Raw genomic sequence first — 19,526 nt, forward strand, 5'->3', positions numbered from 1 at the left:
CGCGGGGAGGTAAAGTTTGTCATTTTTACAAGGATTGAGTAATGCTAAATATCACTGTGGGCTGGTGTGATTGTTATTTAAAAGAAAATTGATACAAGACATGAAGGGCCACGTTTACAGTTGGTGTAACAAGTTAGTGCTGCCCATTTCAAGACATTGGAGTGATGCTAAATTAAGTCACCTGGGAATCTCTCTCGCTGTATCCAGATTAATTCTTATAGATTGTCTAAAATAAAATAACCAATAAAAACTGCAACGAAAACCGTTTGCCTCCGTTTCTAGAAGTACACGTACAAATTAATCCCAAGGTTTGGGGATGTATGAATACTGCAGCCAAGGCTAGGAGGGGATTTCTAGGAGGGGATTTGCCCTTGAAAACTGGAACAGATGCTTTAGGTTTAGTTTGCCTCCTGTTTTAACCCCGGTTAAAAGCATTGACCAGTGCCAGAGGAAGCAAACTAGAAGAGACCGACACGATGCCAAATCCAGCACCTCACAGACTACCTCTGACCTCCGCAACAAACCCCCCACAACCCAAATTGCGGCACACGCTGAACGCCTCTCCGTGCCGTCTTCTGAAATACATTACAGGAAGGTTAGCAGAGATAAGCAGCTACACTTCCTCTGCAACACCAAATACATCAAATAAGCCCTCGCTGCTCATTTTCCTTGTTTAGAGGATGGAAAGAATTGCCACCACAATAGGTCATTAACTACTTTCTTGGAACCTCGCATGCTTAATAACCTCACCAAGAGGCTGAAATACAGGCCCTTGTGGTTTTCAAGATCCTAAGCACTCACTGGTTGCCTGTGAAAGAGGAGGAATGCATTATTCCATATGAAAGGAGTTGTAAGAAGCATGCAATCAGCCTTCCCGTGGCTGTTTAGGAGCTGACTAAAAACAAGACGCTGGCAGATCGCAACCACTGTGGATGACACGCCATGTTCTCTTCCTCCTCCCCAGCTGCCAGCGCTAAGAAGATCCACGAGGTACATGGAAATCTGCAACATTATTCAAAAGTGGTAAATCGGGGCGATTCTCCTGATGCCAGCTCAGCCCTGTTGTGCTGCTTTAAACCCGGGCACTGTTGCACGCCCCGATCTGTGGGATCCCACCTCTGGTGGGCACGTTTCAGCGGGGTCCTGGGAGACCCCTGCTCTGACACCCGCCATCCACAGTCCGTCACACCGCCCCTCGACAGGTCTCTGGTGAAACAAAATCGTGAAAGCTAACTTGAAACTGGTACCTAGATCCTTCAGCTTCCCTAGGAGGGGTTGTGTGCTTCAGGTCGACCCTTGCAAAAACAGCTCCCCTGCCTTTTGAGCCAAGGTTCCTGGCACTAGGGACCAGGCCTTTGTAAGGTGTTTGCTTATCAGCAGGGAGCCGACAGGCAACCGCAGGTAGGATATGGCTGGAATATAAATATTTAACACAACGTTACATTTTAATTTCATCATACTTCTTCTAATGATTTCCTAAGCTCTCCTAATTCGCATCCTCCTCCACAAGGCAGCTTATTATCAAAAGCCCTCTGAAGTACAGGGAAGATAAAACCACAGAAGGAAGCAGTACCAGGGCAGGAATTGGAGGAAACTTTCACAACGCAATTCAACACCTGCATTTCGTGAGGCTTGTCCTCAAACGTGACGTCTGATCAGCTGCAAACCTGGGAAGCTAAGGATGCCTCTCTTTTCACACTGTGCAGATGGCATCACTTTAATTACCCTTCAGCATCACATGTTGAATAGAACGTTCTGATTTTTTCCTAAATAAATGGACTGTTGTATTCTCCTTCCTCTGAGCGTTCCTGCATCGAACGCTCAAGCGAGAGAAAGCAGAGTGGGGGAAAACAACCCCACCGAACCAGGATGCAGACAGACTCCCTAGCAATTATTTTCACAGCAAAAAGACCAAAGTTGACGGCATGAGCATACGATCACGATCACGGGCACTATCCAAAAGCGGCGGCTGCATTTCCTAGCTCCCGGAGCACCGGCCGGGGTTGCTTGGTAACCCAGGCTGGCGGCTCCAGCTCGGCCATGCTCGGAAATCAGCCATAAAAGGAACTCCCTTGCTATTGCAGCGTTGCCAGGGCAACGTGCAGAAGTGATGGATCCCAAGTTAGAGGCACACCTTAAGCAAGAATATGTTTCCCCTCGTTTTAAATATTTTCCAACCCCTAAACACACGGAGGGTGCAATTCTAAATGGCTCCCAGCAAGGCTAATAATTGGTGGTAGTGGTGGTGGTGGCGGCGTTCGCATCGTTTGAGGCTTTGCACATGTAGCAAAGCAATTAGCAGGGAAAAAAAGATAATGCTGCAGCACTGAATTGCAAGCAGTTCCTCAGACACGAAGGTAGAACGTTCACAGACGTGTATGTGCGCTCTCGCAGTGCATTAACAAGCAGAGAGGAGGGCGCTGCGTCTAGTGGCGCGACTGCAGCAAGGCCGTGGGAATTGGTAGCGGTGGGGCTGTGAGCTCAGGAAATCCAGGTTTTGGCAGCGGTGCTGCAGGCTCACCCGTGCTGCTGCTGGCAGGTCGGAGGGTGGGATCTGTCCGACCTCGGGGATCTGCCCTGTGAGTTGTCTCCATCCGAGCACAGCGCTGCTGCGGCTCCAGCCTGCAGAGGGACAGCCCACGTAGCCCGGAGGTCAGAGCATGGCCTGGCTCTCCAAGCCGGGCTGCCTGGCAGGCAGAAGGGGCACGTCCCAGCTTTGCGTGATGTACTGTGAACTTGCTCTCCAGGACTATTGAGCGATCCAGGACAGGTGGCTCAGATGGAGATGTCCATGTTAGAGATGCCCCTTTGGGTCCCGCAGACCCCAGCCTGTCCTTACGGCATCTCGCTGCACGCGGCAGTATCAGACTGTCCGACACAAAAGACTAAAAACCTGTCAAGTCCTAAAAAAAATTCTCAACGGGGACAAAGTTCACCAGTACCACATGGAAAAGCAAGCTTGTTGACTCCTGGAAGCAAATTTGCCCCTTGAAACCAAAGAGTTAGACATCACCTTTAACCTGAGGCACGGCTCCTTCACTTCCAGCAGCTGCTGCCCACCGCCTCCTTTCGGCACGGCGATTACGCCGTGACAGCGGACACATACCTTGGCAGAGGACTTCACTTTTCAAAATCAATCAGCGCTGGCTTGTACCAACGTCAAGGCCACATTCATCTCACCGGCGGTGGCCAGGTCCTCAGGTGAATACCGCGTGCGGATGATGAGGGCAGACGCAGAGCTTTCCTTCCTGTTGCTGTGACATGCCAATGATGGGCAGCTGAGAAAGAGGGGGTTCGCAGAAGCTGAGCTCTTTTCTTCCTGAAAATGTCTGAAACGGCCTCACAAACCAAAATTATAAAATAATTATACTCTGCCTTGAGCTGAACACAAAAAGGTTATTCACTACAAAGCCCTAGCAACCATCTTACCCTTAAAGGAAAAGAAAGCAGACTGCCAAAGCAGTAATGAAATGACACACAACTGTTAATTTCACGTCTGTTTTTCAGAAGTCTGTAATAATAACCAGCAATTCCTTACAAAGCATCCATTCTTGTTCCCTAATTCCCACCTAGGGATATTAAAAGCCTTAACCATTCCCTAGCTGTATCTTTTCGGAAGATAACGTCCACTTTATTCCTTAAATATACTTTTTTTTTTTTTTAAGGAAAATAATCAACTTTATAAACGCCATACAGAAGCATTCCACTGAGTCAAAAGGGATTGGCAGGACCAGTAATGACATCTGAACATACAGATGAATTTCTTTTGTGGCCGAACATGACTTGAGTTTGATGGCCTCAGCACTACTTCAGAGGTCACCTTGCAGAGTCATAACCGTTCTGAGCAGAAAAGAATGAGAACTGCACCAAACCAGACAAAGCCGTGCAGGTTGGTGCTGTAATTAGCTGAAGATATACAATTCCATCGTCACCATTTGCGTGTCTTTTAAGACGACAAGTATTTATTATCAAGCAGATAGCGATCTGAAAATAATAGCAAAGGCAGGCAGGATTAGGAATAGCTCCTCTAATTGTATTGCAACATTATGTTACCGCATAACGAAAAAGAATTCGGTTCCAGAAGCAGAAATGTCTGTGCAGCTCCTGTGATCAGCCACTTGGGAGAAAGAACTGCCTCATAACATTGATCCTGCTGACTGACTCAGGATTGACATTAACAGGTCTGCTAGTCTCATCCAGCTGCCAGCTGCTTTTATGTATGTAGGAATAAACTGGGGTACAAAGCTACTTGTGGCGTAAAAAAAAAAGCGTATTCACATATGGTACCTACTCGACAAAAACAGATGCAGGCACATAAACATCATGCAGCTCAAACAGGCAAAAGCTTCGGTACGCAGGCATGAACACACGGCTACCGCTCAACGTGAATTAATGTAGCACGCACCACCACGTTCTCCTCTGCATCCAGTGCCCAGTCTGCTGCAAATTCGGGGTACAAACGCTGGGTCTTCAGCACATGACAGAGACCTGTGCCTTCGGCTCTGGAAGCCCCCGCAGTGCTCGGTGGCTACGAAGGCTCAGCTCCTCTTTGAATTCCTGGGGCTTCCAGCACAGACTTCCAGCTTTTGCTTTCCGCATGGTGCGTGCAAGGCATTTGTCAGCGCTCTACGGAGCCTGGATGTAGGGTGCAGTGAGTTGGGCTTGGAACTCGATGATCTCTGAGGTCCCTTCCAACCCAAGCCTTTCTATGATACTACGAGCCAACCTTTTGCTTCTGAGATTATTCTGGTCAACCCACACTGCTGGCCAAAACGTCAACCATCACTTGTGGGTTCCAACCCCAGCGCGAATGGTAGGCTGTAAATTTCAAAATCTAACCTTCAGCACAATCCCACAAACACTTTCCATTCCTGTATGCTGTCTAATAAGGAACTCAACAAGCATTATATTTTTATTTACATCTGAAAGAGCCGCAGTAAAAAAAACCTGGGCAGGCTGTGCATAAATACATAAAATTGCTCCTACTTCACTAATGAACTATTGTGTGTAATAAAATTGATCTCATTCCACCCATGATATATCTGGTTTAATTTCTGAAGCAGGGAAATACAGACGTGTAATTTGTAGAAACGGAAGCCAAAAAAATCTAAGAGATTCGCTTTAAATCAATCAGGCAGTTGTTTTATTTATATAGCGCCCTTGAGAAAAAATTATCCAGAGACACTTTACAATGCAAAAATAACTCAATAAAATCCCAGGAGGGCCACTGCTACTGACCATGCCTTAAGACACTATCTGTACGGCTAAGGTGTTCCTAAATCAGCGTACGCCTTTTTTAACCACGTTGACTTTATATCCCGGAGTTGAGACCCCAGTCTCTCTAGGCAGGTGTTTGTGGGGAGCTCGTTCCCGCGGCGTTATCCGTTGGCCAAGCCCAGCCGTTGTGCGGGTCGGTGACACACCTTCCTCGCGCAGCTCAGCACGCTCTCGGGACAGCAGTATTCACTCCCATGCTCCAGGCAGGTTTCTCAGTTATTTCTGCACTTGAGGAAGAGCTGGGAGTGGAAAGGAAGTTGGCTTTACGCCTTCTCCGCGTTGTGCGCACACTGGTTCAACACAGGGCTGCGTGTACTTTACGTAACGTGGAAGACAGAGGAGCCTCAGCACCGAGACTCGCATGAAGCTTTATGTAAAATACTTGCACAACAGACCCAAAAACAAAGCAGAGCTCCCGGAAACAAAGCAGAGCTCTGAAGCAGAGCCTCAGGAAACGCAGCTCTCTACTAACTTGTGCCAGCAAGCCCTGTACGTTTTCATTATTTATATAGAGCTTTAGATGAGCAGAGCAATGCGCACTAGGTGAAAACGTTTTGCACAGATACGAGTCAGCTCCACAAATTTGCAGTCTAACGGCACCAAAGGAGCACACAAATCAATACAAAACGTACACAGGAGGATGTATGGCTTTCTGAGTTGGAAAGGGGCGAGAAATACGTTCAATTTTCAGAATCATTTTTCGGAAGACACGGGAGGCTTTGTGAAGTCTGCCTGGACAGCCATTCCGAGCACGTGGAAAGGCTCAGAACAAAGGAAAAGGCACAAAGCGAGCACTGGTGTGTGCGTGGGGAGCATGGAGGATCATCAACCGCACAGGACTTGGGCCGCTGACGGAGGTTGGGTGCTGAGTAGGGAGACGGCACTCGACGCACCTCAGGGAGGTTGCAGTGGATCAAGAACCTGAAGACGGTGACTAAAGCAACACAAGATGCATTGAACAGGACGTGCCCGAGTGAAGCGAACCCTGGCATGGCTGGTAGATGCTTTGCTTTCAGTTTTGAATTATAGACATACCCAACAGTGACTCGGGAGTTTAAAGCCATCTTCTTAAATGGCACTTCAAAATAAAAACGGTAGCACAGCCATTTTGGTTTATACAGCTAGTCATACAGGATTCGCTTCCAGTTTTTCGGGTGGGGGGTTCTGTGTGTTTTGCCTCCTCTCTTCATTGCTTTCTTAAGGTGTTTGAATTAGGTTTGAGCTCAAATTTAGCCTCGCCTGTCATACTCTTCACTACTTAAGAACATCTCCCAAGCATTAAACCTAGACAGAGAAGAAGATCCTTAGCGGATACAATGCAACAAGCAGATTTATTCTGCTCCAGGTTGTTCTCAGGTTATTTTTCCACATTCTAAATGAAAGCTCATGTGCCATACAGACAGACTGGTTTAACGGAAGCCTCCTGTGCAAAAGCATGACTAATTTGGTATATTCACTAACCTGATGGTGTCCCTCCCCCAGAACGAGTGGGATACGCACACAGATGATGACCATACCTAAAACACTCTTCAAGGGGAGCAGTATCCCCATTACAGATTAAGGCCTTGACTACAGCATTATCTTTGCTGCCTGAAGATGTTAACCTTCTCTCAGCTCCACTCCGCATGAAAACCTTTGTTAAAGCCGATCTTCCAACAGCTAGTTTCTGTGCTAAGCATGCAGAGGTCCTGGCCTTAAAGAAAATACAGCCTAGCAATTACGGGTCTACAGAAGGACAAAGACACGGCAGAATCAAGGTTGCAGAGCACGCGGTGTGTACAGTACTTATGTTTATACAATAAGGCGTGTATTTAAGGGTGAAAAGCAGGATCCGCTGAGTCGTTTAACTCTCCAGTTCCTTGCTACTATCACTGTGCTTTGGATACAAAAACATTTTTGTCTACTGATCCCATACTGTGAAACTCTGTGCTGTACTGAGGGGAACAAAAAGGACTGGTAGTTTTTGGCATTGATGTGGAAGGCCTTAAAAGGTGGACTAGGACCCGGGAAGTGCAGCATCCCATCTCTGAGGGGCAACAGCTCGTACATTCTGTCTGCCTTTGAACCCTAACAGCAGCAGGGACATTCTGCTTTCCACAAAACGCAAGAAGCCATCAGTAAGGTGACAGGTACCATCTTCCCTCTCCAAAAGAGGCTGCCTCTAAGCTCCTGTTGTTTCTCTCAACACATCTAACAAGAAAAAAAGAAGACCGTCTGAAGTCATTCCTCTCTCCCAGGAAAATTTGCCAGTCCCTGCGTTACAACACGCATCCCATTGAATTACGATTACTACACCTACTTCTTGGAAATAGAAGCAGTGAGGTGCAAAGCTACAGAAGGTGAGGAAAGCAAAGAACCAGCCCTCCTTTCTTCTACAGGGGGAGTTCCTCCCGACATTTTTGTGGGAATGACGCTCAGCAAGCTAGGAAGGGAACGTGTCAGACCACGGCGAAGGAGAGCTTGCTGCATGCCCTTCCCTTTCAGTTCCCAGGCTGCCAAAACTGCAGTCAGCGTGCCAGGTGGAACGTGAAGCTCATTCTAGGAGGGGCAATTCAGAATTCCCCTTCCTCCTGTCAAACCAGGTGACCAGGAACAAGAGAGGTGACACCACAAAGAGCGACTGGGTACACAAAACCTCTCGGGTGCACAGCACTCCTCTTTTCAAACCAAAGATCGCGTTCTGCGTAAGCTGAAGGCTTTTCCTGCACTTCGCAGGTTTCCCACTAGTTTTTTTTCCACGTTACCTTTGGCTGTTTTAAGGTATGTTGTTAAACAAATCTCTTCCTTCTTTGCTGGGAAGAATACCCCTTTTCTGGGAAATATACCCTATTTATGGGAAATTTCAGCCAATGACCACCAAAAGAGGAGGAAGCATAGGAATCAAAATTGAGAGGCTCAGTCACCTCAGCAGCACTGTTTTTTTCATGAGCAGAGGATAACCAGACCTCTCTTATCCCCAGAGGACATTGTGCGCATATTTACACATATGGAAATATCTGCTGGTATACCTATTAGACTCGTGCTTGTAATAGCCTCCCTGCTTGTGAAAACATTGCATACGAAATATTCAGTGAGCTTGAAAACATTTGGGGAATCACTTTCGGAGGCCTTTGAACATGACACACAAAAATGCACTCCTTAACATAATATCTGCAGGGGCTTTAGCATTTCTGTCTGACTCTTAGAACCCTTCTGAAAACACCAGTGCCAGGGGAGGGGGGGCTTCAGAAAAACATACTGCGCTGGAGTTGGAAGAATATAACGCGTCTTCCTCCTGTTAATGAAGTTATTGCAGGGTTTACAACTGACCAGAAGTAGAACATGACTGATTTAGCCAATGTCACCAACTGACACAACTACCAAGAACCCTGCTTATTGTTTTTAAAGTGTATTTTCTCCACTCACTGACTGATGCTCCATTAAAATTCTTGAGGCCATACCAGAAAGAAATTCTGCCAAAAGCTGCCCATTAACAAGCAATTAATATACAAGCTTTAAAGTACAAGGTTGCTCATGCCATCCCACAGAAAATATTCTTTGCCTGCTATTTCTCACTGGAGACATTTTCTGACAGAACATTCTATCTCTGCCAGGGATTTCAAAGAAGTAGACTATAATTCTCGAGAAGAATAAAAGCTATACTTGCTCGCTCTCCAAATACTTGGACTGATTAAACTTTAATCTTAAAGGCTGTTTTCTGGCCCAGTTAACAACTGATGTAGTAACAGAAATGACACCATTAGCTGTAGAGCATCTGCCAGTAATCAGAGCAGGGTAACAAGGCCATTCAAATATACATTGTGAATATGTAATTCATAACTTAAGGCCTTAGAAAAAAAAAAGTTCACTTTGGTCTTGCACCATCAGCATCCTTAATTCCTTAATGTGGCCTCGCTGTACCCACAAGGCTCAAGTCCTGACCTATGCAGCAGTGTTTCTTTGCATCGATGATTCCCATCGCAGGAAACAGCGTAGAGATGCAAACAGCCTTTGAAGAAATTCAACTTCACATCTGACCCCTATGAGGGCAAGCGAGGATGGAAGAAGTAGAGATGGTTCTGCATTTCAGCTTCCAGTTGTAATAGCTACTTACAGAGGGCTGACCATAGATATTTTTTTCTTTAACCAGAGGACAGACTGAAGGTCTGAGCTGGATTCCTCATCCCATGTCGGGTTTACACAAATATGGGCTGTTGGGTGCTTGGGGCCAGCCCATCTTTACAAAATAGACATTAACCTGCACGGCAAATCCAAGAACAAAGGCTAAAAGAGAAAACCCCATCAAAAGGGCCCAAATGCAACTTCACATTCCTCAGAGGACAAAGGATTGTTGTGGTTTTCAAGTAAAATATAGCTTATAATAAACAGCACCAAATTATGTGCTTTGCCTGGTAAAAAATAGTTTCAGACCGGAGGCAATTACTAGCCCATATCTAGGAGTCCGAGAATGCTGGAGTTCCTCCAGCTGCGTAATTCAGACCTGCCAGATGTCACTCATTTAAATTGAAGCACACACATTTTTTGGCTGTAACCAGCAACACTCCCCCCCCGCCCCCTCGCCAAACTTCACTTCTTCAATCCCGCAGTACTAGAGTTGTGTTATCAAACTTAGGCAAATGGCATTTAGCATGGTAAAGGGATACAGAGCTGGCAAATAAAGACTGTTTATGACAACTTCAGCTTCTCTGAGGGGCTCCTGCACACACACCTAGCCCGCTGTCCTGTTTATGGCCAGCAGCAAAAGCTACTGACATCTGCAGAAAGCAGAGATCCTACAGCGTGCAGAAAGTCTCTCGTCTGCCACCCTCGCTTCTGGCAACATCCAGGTAACAGGTTTCCTGAGCTGAGTGTCACATTAAGACCATTGTATTATTCAGTAGTAACTGATGGACCTATTGTCTATTAACTTGTAGAATCCCTTCTTCTATCTATTAAGACCATTGTATTATTCAGTAATAACTGATGGACCTATTGTCTACTAACTTGTAGAATCCCTTCTTCTATCTATCTATACTTTCGTCCTCCATTAAACTACTTCTACATTTTAGTTAGATGGCATTTCATTAATTTATTCATCAAAATGAACAAAAACTGTTGTAATAATGTAATTTAAGTGAATCAGTACTTGAGCCACTGAATTTTGAGATATACATGCAATATGTTTCTAAAGATTGCGCCTTGCATGCTAATTATTCATTCTTTGCTTTGTTTCTGACTTTTAAGTGTAGCACAGTGAAAGCACCAAGATGTAGTTTTGTTTAGACAGCAGAACCTGATTCTAAAGTGTCTTACACCAAAGCGTTACTGTTCAATTTAGCATTCATTTCCATTGTTTCTGAAGTCAGTCTATTCTCATCTGTATCTGTACTTCAGTTTTCGTGCAAGAGGATCCATCTTTAGAACACAACAAACAACTCACGATCCTCTAAGAATATAATCAATTCCCAGATGGTGGCGGGGGGAGGAACCAGATCTCCACGCAAAGGTCTAGCTCTTAACAGATTTCCCCCCTAGGCAGTCTGCAGGCCTGCAAAAAGCACGATATTCTGGTTTTCCCAAATACCACTGTTCTCAGCTTTGTTCAAGTTCCTGTCGTGGCCACACTGTAATTTTGGGGAGGAAAAAAAAAAAAAAAAAAACCACCCTGACTACTCAACTTCAGGAACAATCTGAACTCAAGTGTAACTTCAGTGAGCCAGGTGAGGTTTGTTGCTATTCTGAAAGATTTTATACTGCTATGATAACTCTTTACAATCAAATATTGTAACTGTCTGTGAGGTGCTGTCGACTGTTTGTTTAGGACACCCTTGCAAACAAGGTCACGAGTCTCATAACCGTTATCCTGATATGACATGTTAAATACATGTCATTCCAAAGGGGCCGACAAGGCTCAGACCTTCCCATTTTCATAGCCCTGAGCTGGATTTTGCAGTATTTATTCCTAAAATAAAACTGCACAAAACAAGAAACCCGGGCTCTGAAAAATCACTTGATACCACTCACTCAGGGGCATGCTGGAGAAATGTTGCCGCACAAGAATTCTAAAAGCATCTCAGCGAAGCTAAAGCTTTCTCTCAGGGCATATCCCTGATTACATGAACTGCAGGACAGCAATTTTATAATGGTGTCTCTGACTTGTATATGTTGTACACCAGAGATTCTCTTTATGATGCTAAACTATAATGAATCACACACACCCCCAAAAAAAAAAAAGAAACGGAAAAAAGATATAATGCAGAACACAGACTGACATGTAAATCCAGAGATTCATTGGTGGGATAAAGCAAGCTGAAGCAGCAACCTCAGGCATGTTGTTTATATAAAGAAAATGCAACTTTAAATCATATGGGTAACACCAGTTGGCTTTCATCTTCTGCTAGTTCTTTGCCTTTGTCATTTGCCCAGCACAATTGCTATATTAGCAAGAAAGTCAGCAATGAAAAAAATCATTCCTGAAACAATACAGACAGTAAGGGCAAGGTAAGGTCAAATGAAAAAAGAAAAAAAGCATCTGAAGATTCAATTTTTAAAAAGCCAAACACACTGAATTAATGGCTAAATGGTCAGTTCTACATCCACGATGGATCTGAGTCTGTGATCGCTTAAATCATTACTAAAGCCAGTTTGATTTCGGGGGGGGGGGGGGGGGGGGGGGGGGGGGGGGGGAGTGGGGCCCTGACTCAGTACCATAATATATTAAGATGTAGTTCATATGCACTCTGAGCAGATGTTGCTTCCAGATCCCTGCTGCTTGTGCACTATAGATTATGGGCCAGATTTACAACAGTATTTGGGGATTTAAGCATATTACTACACGTCACATGGGATCTACAGAAATGCCTAACAAGGTTACACCCCTTATTTAGGTTATATTACAATAGCTGGTGGAGATTCTCATGAGGTTCTGTCTTTAACTTCTTCGGGGCAATGACTGCTTTATTTTCATATACTTCAGAAATCCACATGCAGCACAGGCACCAAAACCAGAATAAGGATCCCATTAAGTGAAAGAAATAGCCACGGCTATGCTGACACAAGTAAGGTATTTCTGTTACTCTGAAACATGATACTCTTGGGCAATATTCGCTGTCTTTCTAATTAATAGTTTCCAACATTTTGAAGTTTTTTTCCTGCTTGCAATAAGAGACTGCATGAACAGTAAGAAAATCATTAGAATAATCCTCGCAGCCTGACCTCAACAAACAAGGAAATTCCAAATTAAGAGATACCACTGAGCTCTGGAAACCTGACAATATTAAGAACAGTGAGGGTGAACTAAGGGCAAAGTAAAGGCTTTAAATATAACTCTTCTTTGCTAGTGTCTGTTTTGTCCATTTACTCTTTTTGTCCTTGCTAGTAGGACAGAAACACAAAATGTTAGTATGTGCCAGGCAGTCACAGAGCAATCTCTGATGTCTATGCTGTAACATGTATAGAAACACCGGAGACGTTGTGTTGATGTCGTTAGAGTTTAAGCATATCAAAATATTAATAAAACTCCTTTCTACATAGCAAAATAATAACATGCACCTGACTTCGGGAACATGTGTAGTTCCATCCATGCTTGCATGTCACAAGCTTGACGTTGCATTGAACGTTTGCTTTCCTCTGGAAGATGAGCAAGACAAAAAGCAAACAAACAAAAGGCACGTCTGGGTTAGAATTAAAAACACAACGGCTGTGTGGTTAATTTGCAGGAAGCATTCTTCAGGAACAAAAATACCCAACACGTGATGCCAGAAACGTGAACAGCAGTCGCACCTGATGCTTTTTGCTTGTGTGTGGATGTATCTAACATCCTCGGGGAGGCTTACCACGGGAATATCCCACGACATGACCATGGCCACGCACCAAATCAGTACCAAAATGGGCTCTGACATCACGGACACGCCGCTTCCCACCCCTCACAGACCCCTTGGGGCCGCAGCAGGCCCAAGCCCCTCGGGGCAGCTCAGGGTAAGGTGAGGGCACAGGAACTGGCCCTTGGGTGCTCCCAGGGACGGAGAAAAGGGTTGGGAACACCTGAAAACAGACCCTGGCACCACGGGGAGAGCCATCCTGCCATCTCCTTAGGGCCTGGCAATACCGGGGGGGGGGAGAAGGGACCCCACACACACACTCAGTGCCTGACAGGACAGGAACCGCCATCTCCACAGAGCCTGCAAACACCATGGGGGAGTCGGGACCCAAAAAAGGGACTTTCCCACTCGCTCAGCGCCTGAGGGGAGAGGCACTGCCATCGCCTCAGCACCGGGAAACGCTGCGACCGCTGGGCTTTAGGACTACAGGGGGAGCATAACCCTACAGGAGCCTTCCCCCGGCCCCAGGGCCTGAGGGAAGGGGCAGACTGGAGGGAAGAAAACAGGGGCAATAGGCCGGGGCTCCCCGTGCTGCGGCGCGGGCATGGCGCCTCCATCCCCCGCTCTCCTCAGGGACGGCGCCGCCCCGAGCGGCCGGCGAGGCGGGGAAGGAGCCGGGGGGGGAGATCGGGCAGCGGGCCCGGCTACCGCGGCAACAGGCGGCCACCGCCGGCCCGGGGCCGCCTCCCGGCGGGCAGCCGCTCCCCTCAGCGGGGTGGGCGGCGAAAGGGCGACCCCCGCAGCGCTCCTCGCTCTTACCCAGCCACCCGCACCCCCCTCACTCACCCCCGGGCGCGTTTCTCCCCGGGAAATGGCCTCCACAGCTCGGCCAGGTAACTCCTCCCGCGGCTCCCCGGCGCTGGGAGAGCCCCAGCGGCAGGAGACGAGCGCCTCCTTCTCCTCCTTCTTCTCCTCCTTCTTCACCTTCTCCTCCTCCTCCGTGGCTGCCTCAGGTGCTCCCCGGGCCCCCCCGCCGGCCCCGGGCAGGTAGAGCTGCTGTAGGGTGGGGAGCCCCCCCTACTAGGAACTGCCACCGATCTCTGGCTGTTGTAACAGCTGGCTGTGATTAAACAGGGTAATTAACGCCGAGGAACCTCCGCGGGAAGTTGGCAGCAGGACAGGTGATGGTTGGCATGGCCCCGTTGGAGTTGGCCGTACCCAAAGCTGAGGTGAACAAAAGTTGCTTTGTTCCCTCATGCGGATATTGCAAGACAATATGTTTTCCTCATATCATCAGGGTTAAACATTTAGGTCCTCCAGAAAATTCGCCTCACAAGTTATAAAACAATCAGCCAGGGGTGCTGATAATATCCCCTAGGGGAATACCCCACTGAGCCCAGCTTGGAAACCGTGCCCCGTGCTCCTGGGAAGAATAAAGCCTCCCTACAGTAATCTGCCTGAAGAAAAATAACCGGGTAATCAGTTTGACCTTAATCATACAAAGCGGGAAGATTAGCCAGACATCAAAAAAGATGAGTTGGCCTGCCATTTCTTGTGCTCTATCATCCCATCCTGCGCCACCCCTTCATTTTTAGCCACTCTTCAATGCTTAAAAAGAAGGGAAATTGTCCTAAGAATACATGTTAAAGGGTGAGGCCAGCATAAATCTTGCTCAGTTCCATAGCTGAACAGATGATGCTCTGAAACAAGAGATCTGAATTGTGTTAATACAAAGCTGCAACTGTTACGAGCCTATTGATTGCAGCTGCTGGCAATGTCATTGTCCTTATGACATCCGTGAATTAAAGGACAAACAGGAAAACTCATAGATTCACATGATTTGAGATCAGAAAGGGCTTCAAAAATCATCCAGCCCAATCAATCTCCTTGCATTCACAGACCACGCGATTTAGCCCAGAAGCTGGACAAAACAGCGTCTTTTAAGCAGATAACTAATTGTGAATATTTCAGGTGATGGCAAGTTCACCATTTGGTAAGCTGTTCCACTGCTCGGTTATCCTCAGCACTAGGTAATCGTGTGATCGTGGTTGTTCTAAAACTCGCCTGCCAACTTTGCAAGGCAGTAAATCTTGTTCTGCTTTTGTCAGTACAGTTGCAAAGCCATTCGCTATCAGGTGCTTTTTAAAGGTGTGTGTAGATACACACAGTGATCAAGTCACCTCTTAACCTTCTTTTCAATTAAGCTAAGTAAGATAAGCTCCTTAAGCCTTACATCAGTAATGCTTGTTTTCCAGGACCTGGATCATTTGTGTGGCCCTCCTTTGAACTTCCTTTATTATTTCCACATCCTTCTTCAAGAAAAGGGATGAATACCAGATACATAGTCCTCTCACCTTTTGTCCTCACCAACTCACTGCAAAAGCAAAAGAGAAGGGGGAAACTAATTGACACTCATTTTTAGTGTTTTTGTGTTTGTTTATTTTTTGAGGCAGAAGCATATTACAGAGAGGATTTTAATTTCTTTCAGTACAGCACTCTTCATTCTCTGCTTGACATGCAGTGGGCATATAGAAACACGTATGCTAGTAGTTCACAATCATTTGAGGGAGACAAAATGACCCATACAATCTGCATTCTCTTCTGTTTTATTTTCTGGTGTTCTTTGAGTTGGTTCATTTATATCCATATGTACAGTACTGGTGCGTGTATAAGAAGGATTGTGGGATTTGCACTTGTAAGAAATAATATAATAGATAAATAAGGAAAAATATAAATACAAAGTGTTATTTAAGTCCATAGGCAACTGACAGACCTAGCTTTTAGTTTGTTTTTTTGTTTGTTTTGTTTTTTTGATGGAAATACATTTATACCCAGTACTATGAGCATAGTATTGTCTTTATAACTGTGACATTAAAATAGAGATTTTTTTTTTATGATTCTTGATGATTTCTGATATTTAAAGATATACTTATGACATTCTTAGGACCTATTTTCAAACTTTTTTGAAGGCTTTAAACAGCTACTGAAAGCTTGCTTAATAAAAGGTACTTTAATAAAAAATCCCAAACGTCGAAGATTTATGCTAAACGTTAAGAGCTGATATTCTTAAAATACCACAAAAATATGATAATAGATTATTAAAACCTAAATAAAGACCTTAATCCCACAAAACACTTGCTTCTAATCCTGTTGTTCACAAATTAAAATCATTAAGTTATGCTTTAGTGTTCTGCAGGATGTGGCCTAAACATGGACAGTTCTCAAATTCCAGAGTCTTCAGCATCAGCTTAAAAAAAAAGAGAAAAAATGGAAAGCATTTGTGTTTTCTGAGCTCTACTCCCCTTTCGTTAACACCAGCATACAGACTACAGCAGACTTTTAGTGATGCAACAGGACTGAGTTTGGCCCTTGGGGAATAACTTTAGCAGGTTGAACTACACTATCTGATAGGGAAAATAGTCTCAAGCGTTGGTGTGTCACAGTTCTTAAAATATTAAGTCACTGAAAATGCCTACGTAAACAGTGTCTAAGGAAAGGATCGTAGCTTCTGGCTTCAGAGTCTCTTGCCCTTTCTTCTTAAGTAATCATTGAGCCTCCAATGTCCTGTGTCCTTCTGGTTTACAGGGCGTAGGTAATACCATCATGGACCAGTACCTGCACTATGGACAACTCTAAATGCATTTTTTTGTTCTGACATGGAAGCTGATGAATTGCAGAAATAGTGTTATGCATTGCCAGCATAACCACTAAATGACATATTTACGGTTAGACAGCATGATTTTCATTTCGTGGAAACAGGTCTTTCCATTTCTCTAATTCTAGAGTCATCATTAATTTGTATTTAAATATCAGTCCTGCAGAAAACGCCAAATCTTCTCAGTTATTAAAGATGTAGGACATGATCAGCATCAGTGGAATTTTGCCCATGCTATCTTCCCAACATGTTATGAAAAGCAAAGCATAAGGTCATTCCTCACATCTCACTTAATCATTGTTTTCATTTCCTGAGATTGCCAACAATCAATTTATGCCATACAGGGAGAGGTATTTTGTTTGTCTGCTACTGCTTAGCTGACACATTTTCAATGTTACATTGGCCTTTTACATGGGTGACGTTGCAGTTTATTGCTTGAGAACAGTGAAAATACAAATGTGCATTGTGTGTTTTTATGACAAATTTTGAAAGCAAAATTTGCACTGGTTGTGGTGTTTGAGATATTCTCACAGACTGCACGTGATCGCTGCATTCAGTGAAGAAGGAGGTGTTAGGACTAAATTGTGACGTTCATACAGCTGGAGCTGCAGGTATGTCGTTAGTGATCCAGTATCTATGTCCTTTATATTTTATTTTTTTTAATCACATTTTGCTCTCTCTCTGAAAATAAGTAACTTGATTTTCCATAACAATCTCTCTCTGGCAATCTGTTGAGTTATTGGCAAATCTATATAATATTTTTGGATATCAAATTCCTGACTATTATTCATCTCTAGTTTGCACGGGCTATAACAAGGTTCATTGCTTTCTTTGACAGATGCTAAGTAGTTAAGACATCAGGAAAAGTAGTTCAGGATGGTAGCTAGCACATTTTTATCAGCTTTCTTGATTCCTTTGATAATTTGTGATACGGATTTCTGAAATACATTCTCAGAACATCTATTTCATATCTAAGAAACTTTGATTTTGACATCCCCTTAGATATCTTGGATTCTTTCAGAAAAATGTTGTCATGGTGCTTTCTTAAAGACTGCCTTGTGCTCCACAGTCTATGAGCTTTGCTCTTAGCACTTCTGATTTATCTCCCTAATTCTCTGTGAATATAGCCCACATTATCTCCTCTGGTGCATGGAACACATCTATTTTTACAGGCCAGTTGGATCACCAGAAATTTGCATACTGCTCCTTGGATCATGCTGCTATATCTTCTCTCACATTAGCTCTCCTTTGTTTCAGATTTAGTTGAAACCAAACGATGAACCTTCTGGATATGTACAGAAGGTAATATTTGCTCCCCAAAACATGTTGTTTTGGGGAGCAAATAAATCCGCAGCTGTGCGGAGAGCTTCTAAGCAGACAGAGATGGATTCTCTCTTTAACATGCAGCTCCAAATAGAGGGCTGGGTAGAGCAGCACTAAGGTTGATCAGGTTTTTCAGTTATAAAGACAGTGCTTTGGTATTAGCAACTTCAAAATCCCCAATTAAGTCAGGGATATTAAAACCAATTTTGTGACCTGTACAGGTGATGTCATGATGAGAAACCACAGAGTTGCCAAACTATTTCCGTATGGTTCAAACCACCATATGGAAAATGTCTGGTAGTACCTTCTCTCTCCTCTTCCACACTCTTCCCTATAGGCAGAAACATGGTTTTGTTCTACATAGATTGAGTCATCCAGTTATTGTACTTACCTTGTAATGTCATCCTCAGACACGTTAAGACAAGATTTAGCTTTCAGTAGTAGTTGGCACAGAACACATATTCCTTTTATGGTTAGAATTAAACCAAACTACAGAAATCATTGTGTTGGCATAACAATATATTTTTAAAACAATCTTTATATCCAGTCCAGGATGACAAATACCAGGCTGTGTTTATCGCTCTGAAGAGGAACAGTGTGAAAATGAGTAAAGAGAAAAAAACAAAAAACAAAAAACAAGTAGGATTATCCCGTAAAGCTGGAACACAGTAGTCTAGGCAAGCGGTCTTTATGGCTCTGTACTCCTAGCTTGCTCCCTGTGTTACTGTGGTGAGGCTGAAGACATCTGTTAGTGTACTAATCCTAGAATGTTTCGATTTATTACTTTAGTAAAAACTTGATGAATTACCATAGGGCCTAGAGATTGCTCAGAAAAGAACACTAATTCTGTCCATAACGTACTTTAAATTCTGACAATATCCTAACGTTATTGAAGTTTCCTGTGATCAGATTCCTAGTTTCCCGTCTATGAAACTAATGCTCTGTTGAATCCCAATGCCACTAGTTTCATGTTAATGAATAGACCAAACTTAATTAAAGTAGTAAGGAATTTTGTAACCTCAACAGTTGGAATTGGTAAGTCAAAGCTTTAATTTGCCACCAATGGCAAAGCAACATTGCATTTTAGTAGAATCAACTCTAAGAAAAAAAAGAAAACATACTTGCTTTGTGTACAGGTTTTGGTTACCTGGTGTGAGATACGAAGCACAGCCTCAGAAGTTCGTCAGCAACGCACGATATTTGAGGGAGATGCCACACAGGACAGATTCAGAGTCTCAGGTAGGCCAGAAAGCAACATAGAAAAGCAAGAGATGACTGCAGCGTGTTAAACGTTATTTCCACTTTTTCTTTGTATTGTCTGAGAGTAGTTCTTCTAAAATGGCTATTTCTGAATTATATAACTTTTATTTCATTATCTTATATCATTAGTTAAAAAAAAAGAGTCATGCAGCAACATTTCCATCAGCATCTTTGTTCTGCATTTATTTTCTGCAGGGCTTAATAATATTTTA

The 19,526-nt window shown here is 44.3% G+C and overlaps 2 protein-coding genes across 5 annotated transcripts in view; one reads left to right on the plus strand and one right to left on the minus strand.

The window, feature by feature from the left end:
- Positions 1 to 14,915, minus strand: part of TANC2 (tetratricopeptide repeat, ankyrin repeat and coiled-coil containing 2) — a 283,329-nt gene extending 268,414 nt beyond the window's left edge. For 3 of the 4 annotated variants that reach the window (XM_080564855.1, XM_080564839.1, XM_080564854.1), the window contains exon 1: positions 13,923 to 14,915. The gene's annotated coding sequence lies outside the window, so the exon portion shown is untranslated. Of the gene's footprint in view, positions 1 to 12,807; positions 12,886 to 13,922 lie in introns of all 4 variants that reach the window. The other variant, XM_080564856.1, reaches the window with a different exon arrangement.
- A 3,092-nt stretch (positions 14,916 to 18,007) lies between these two features.
- The window catches only part of MARCHF10 (membrane associated ring-CH-type finger 10), a gene marked incomplete at its 5' end in the record, with an annotated part of 35,401 nt that continues 33,882 nt past the window's right edge, over positions 18,008 to 19,526 (plus strand). Inside the window, 2 exons of the mRNA XM_080564769.1 lie at positions 18,008 to 18,033; positions 19,191 to 19,293. Coding sequence (XP_080420895.1) covers positions 18,008 to 18,033; positions 19,191 to 19,293 — 129 coding nt within the window. The remainder of the gene's footprint in view (positions 18,034 to 19,190; positions 19,294 to 19,526) is intronic.

The sequence above is a fragment of the Anser brachyrhynchus genome, assembly GCF_964034855.1.
Source record: "Anser brachyrhynchus genome assembly, chromosome: 22".
NCBI classification, from domain to species: domain Eukaryota; kingdom Metazoa; phylum Chordata; class Aves; order Anseriformes; family Anatidae; genus Anser; species Anser brachyrhynchus.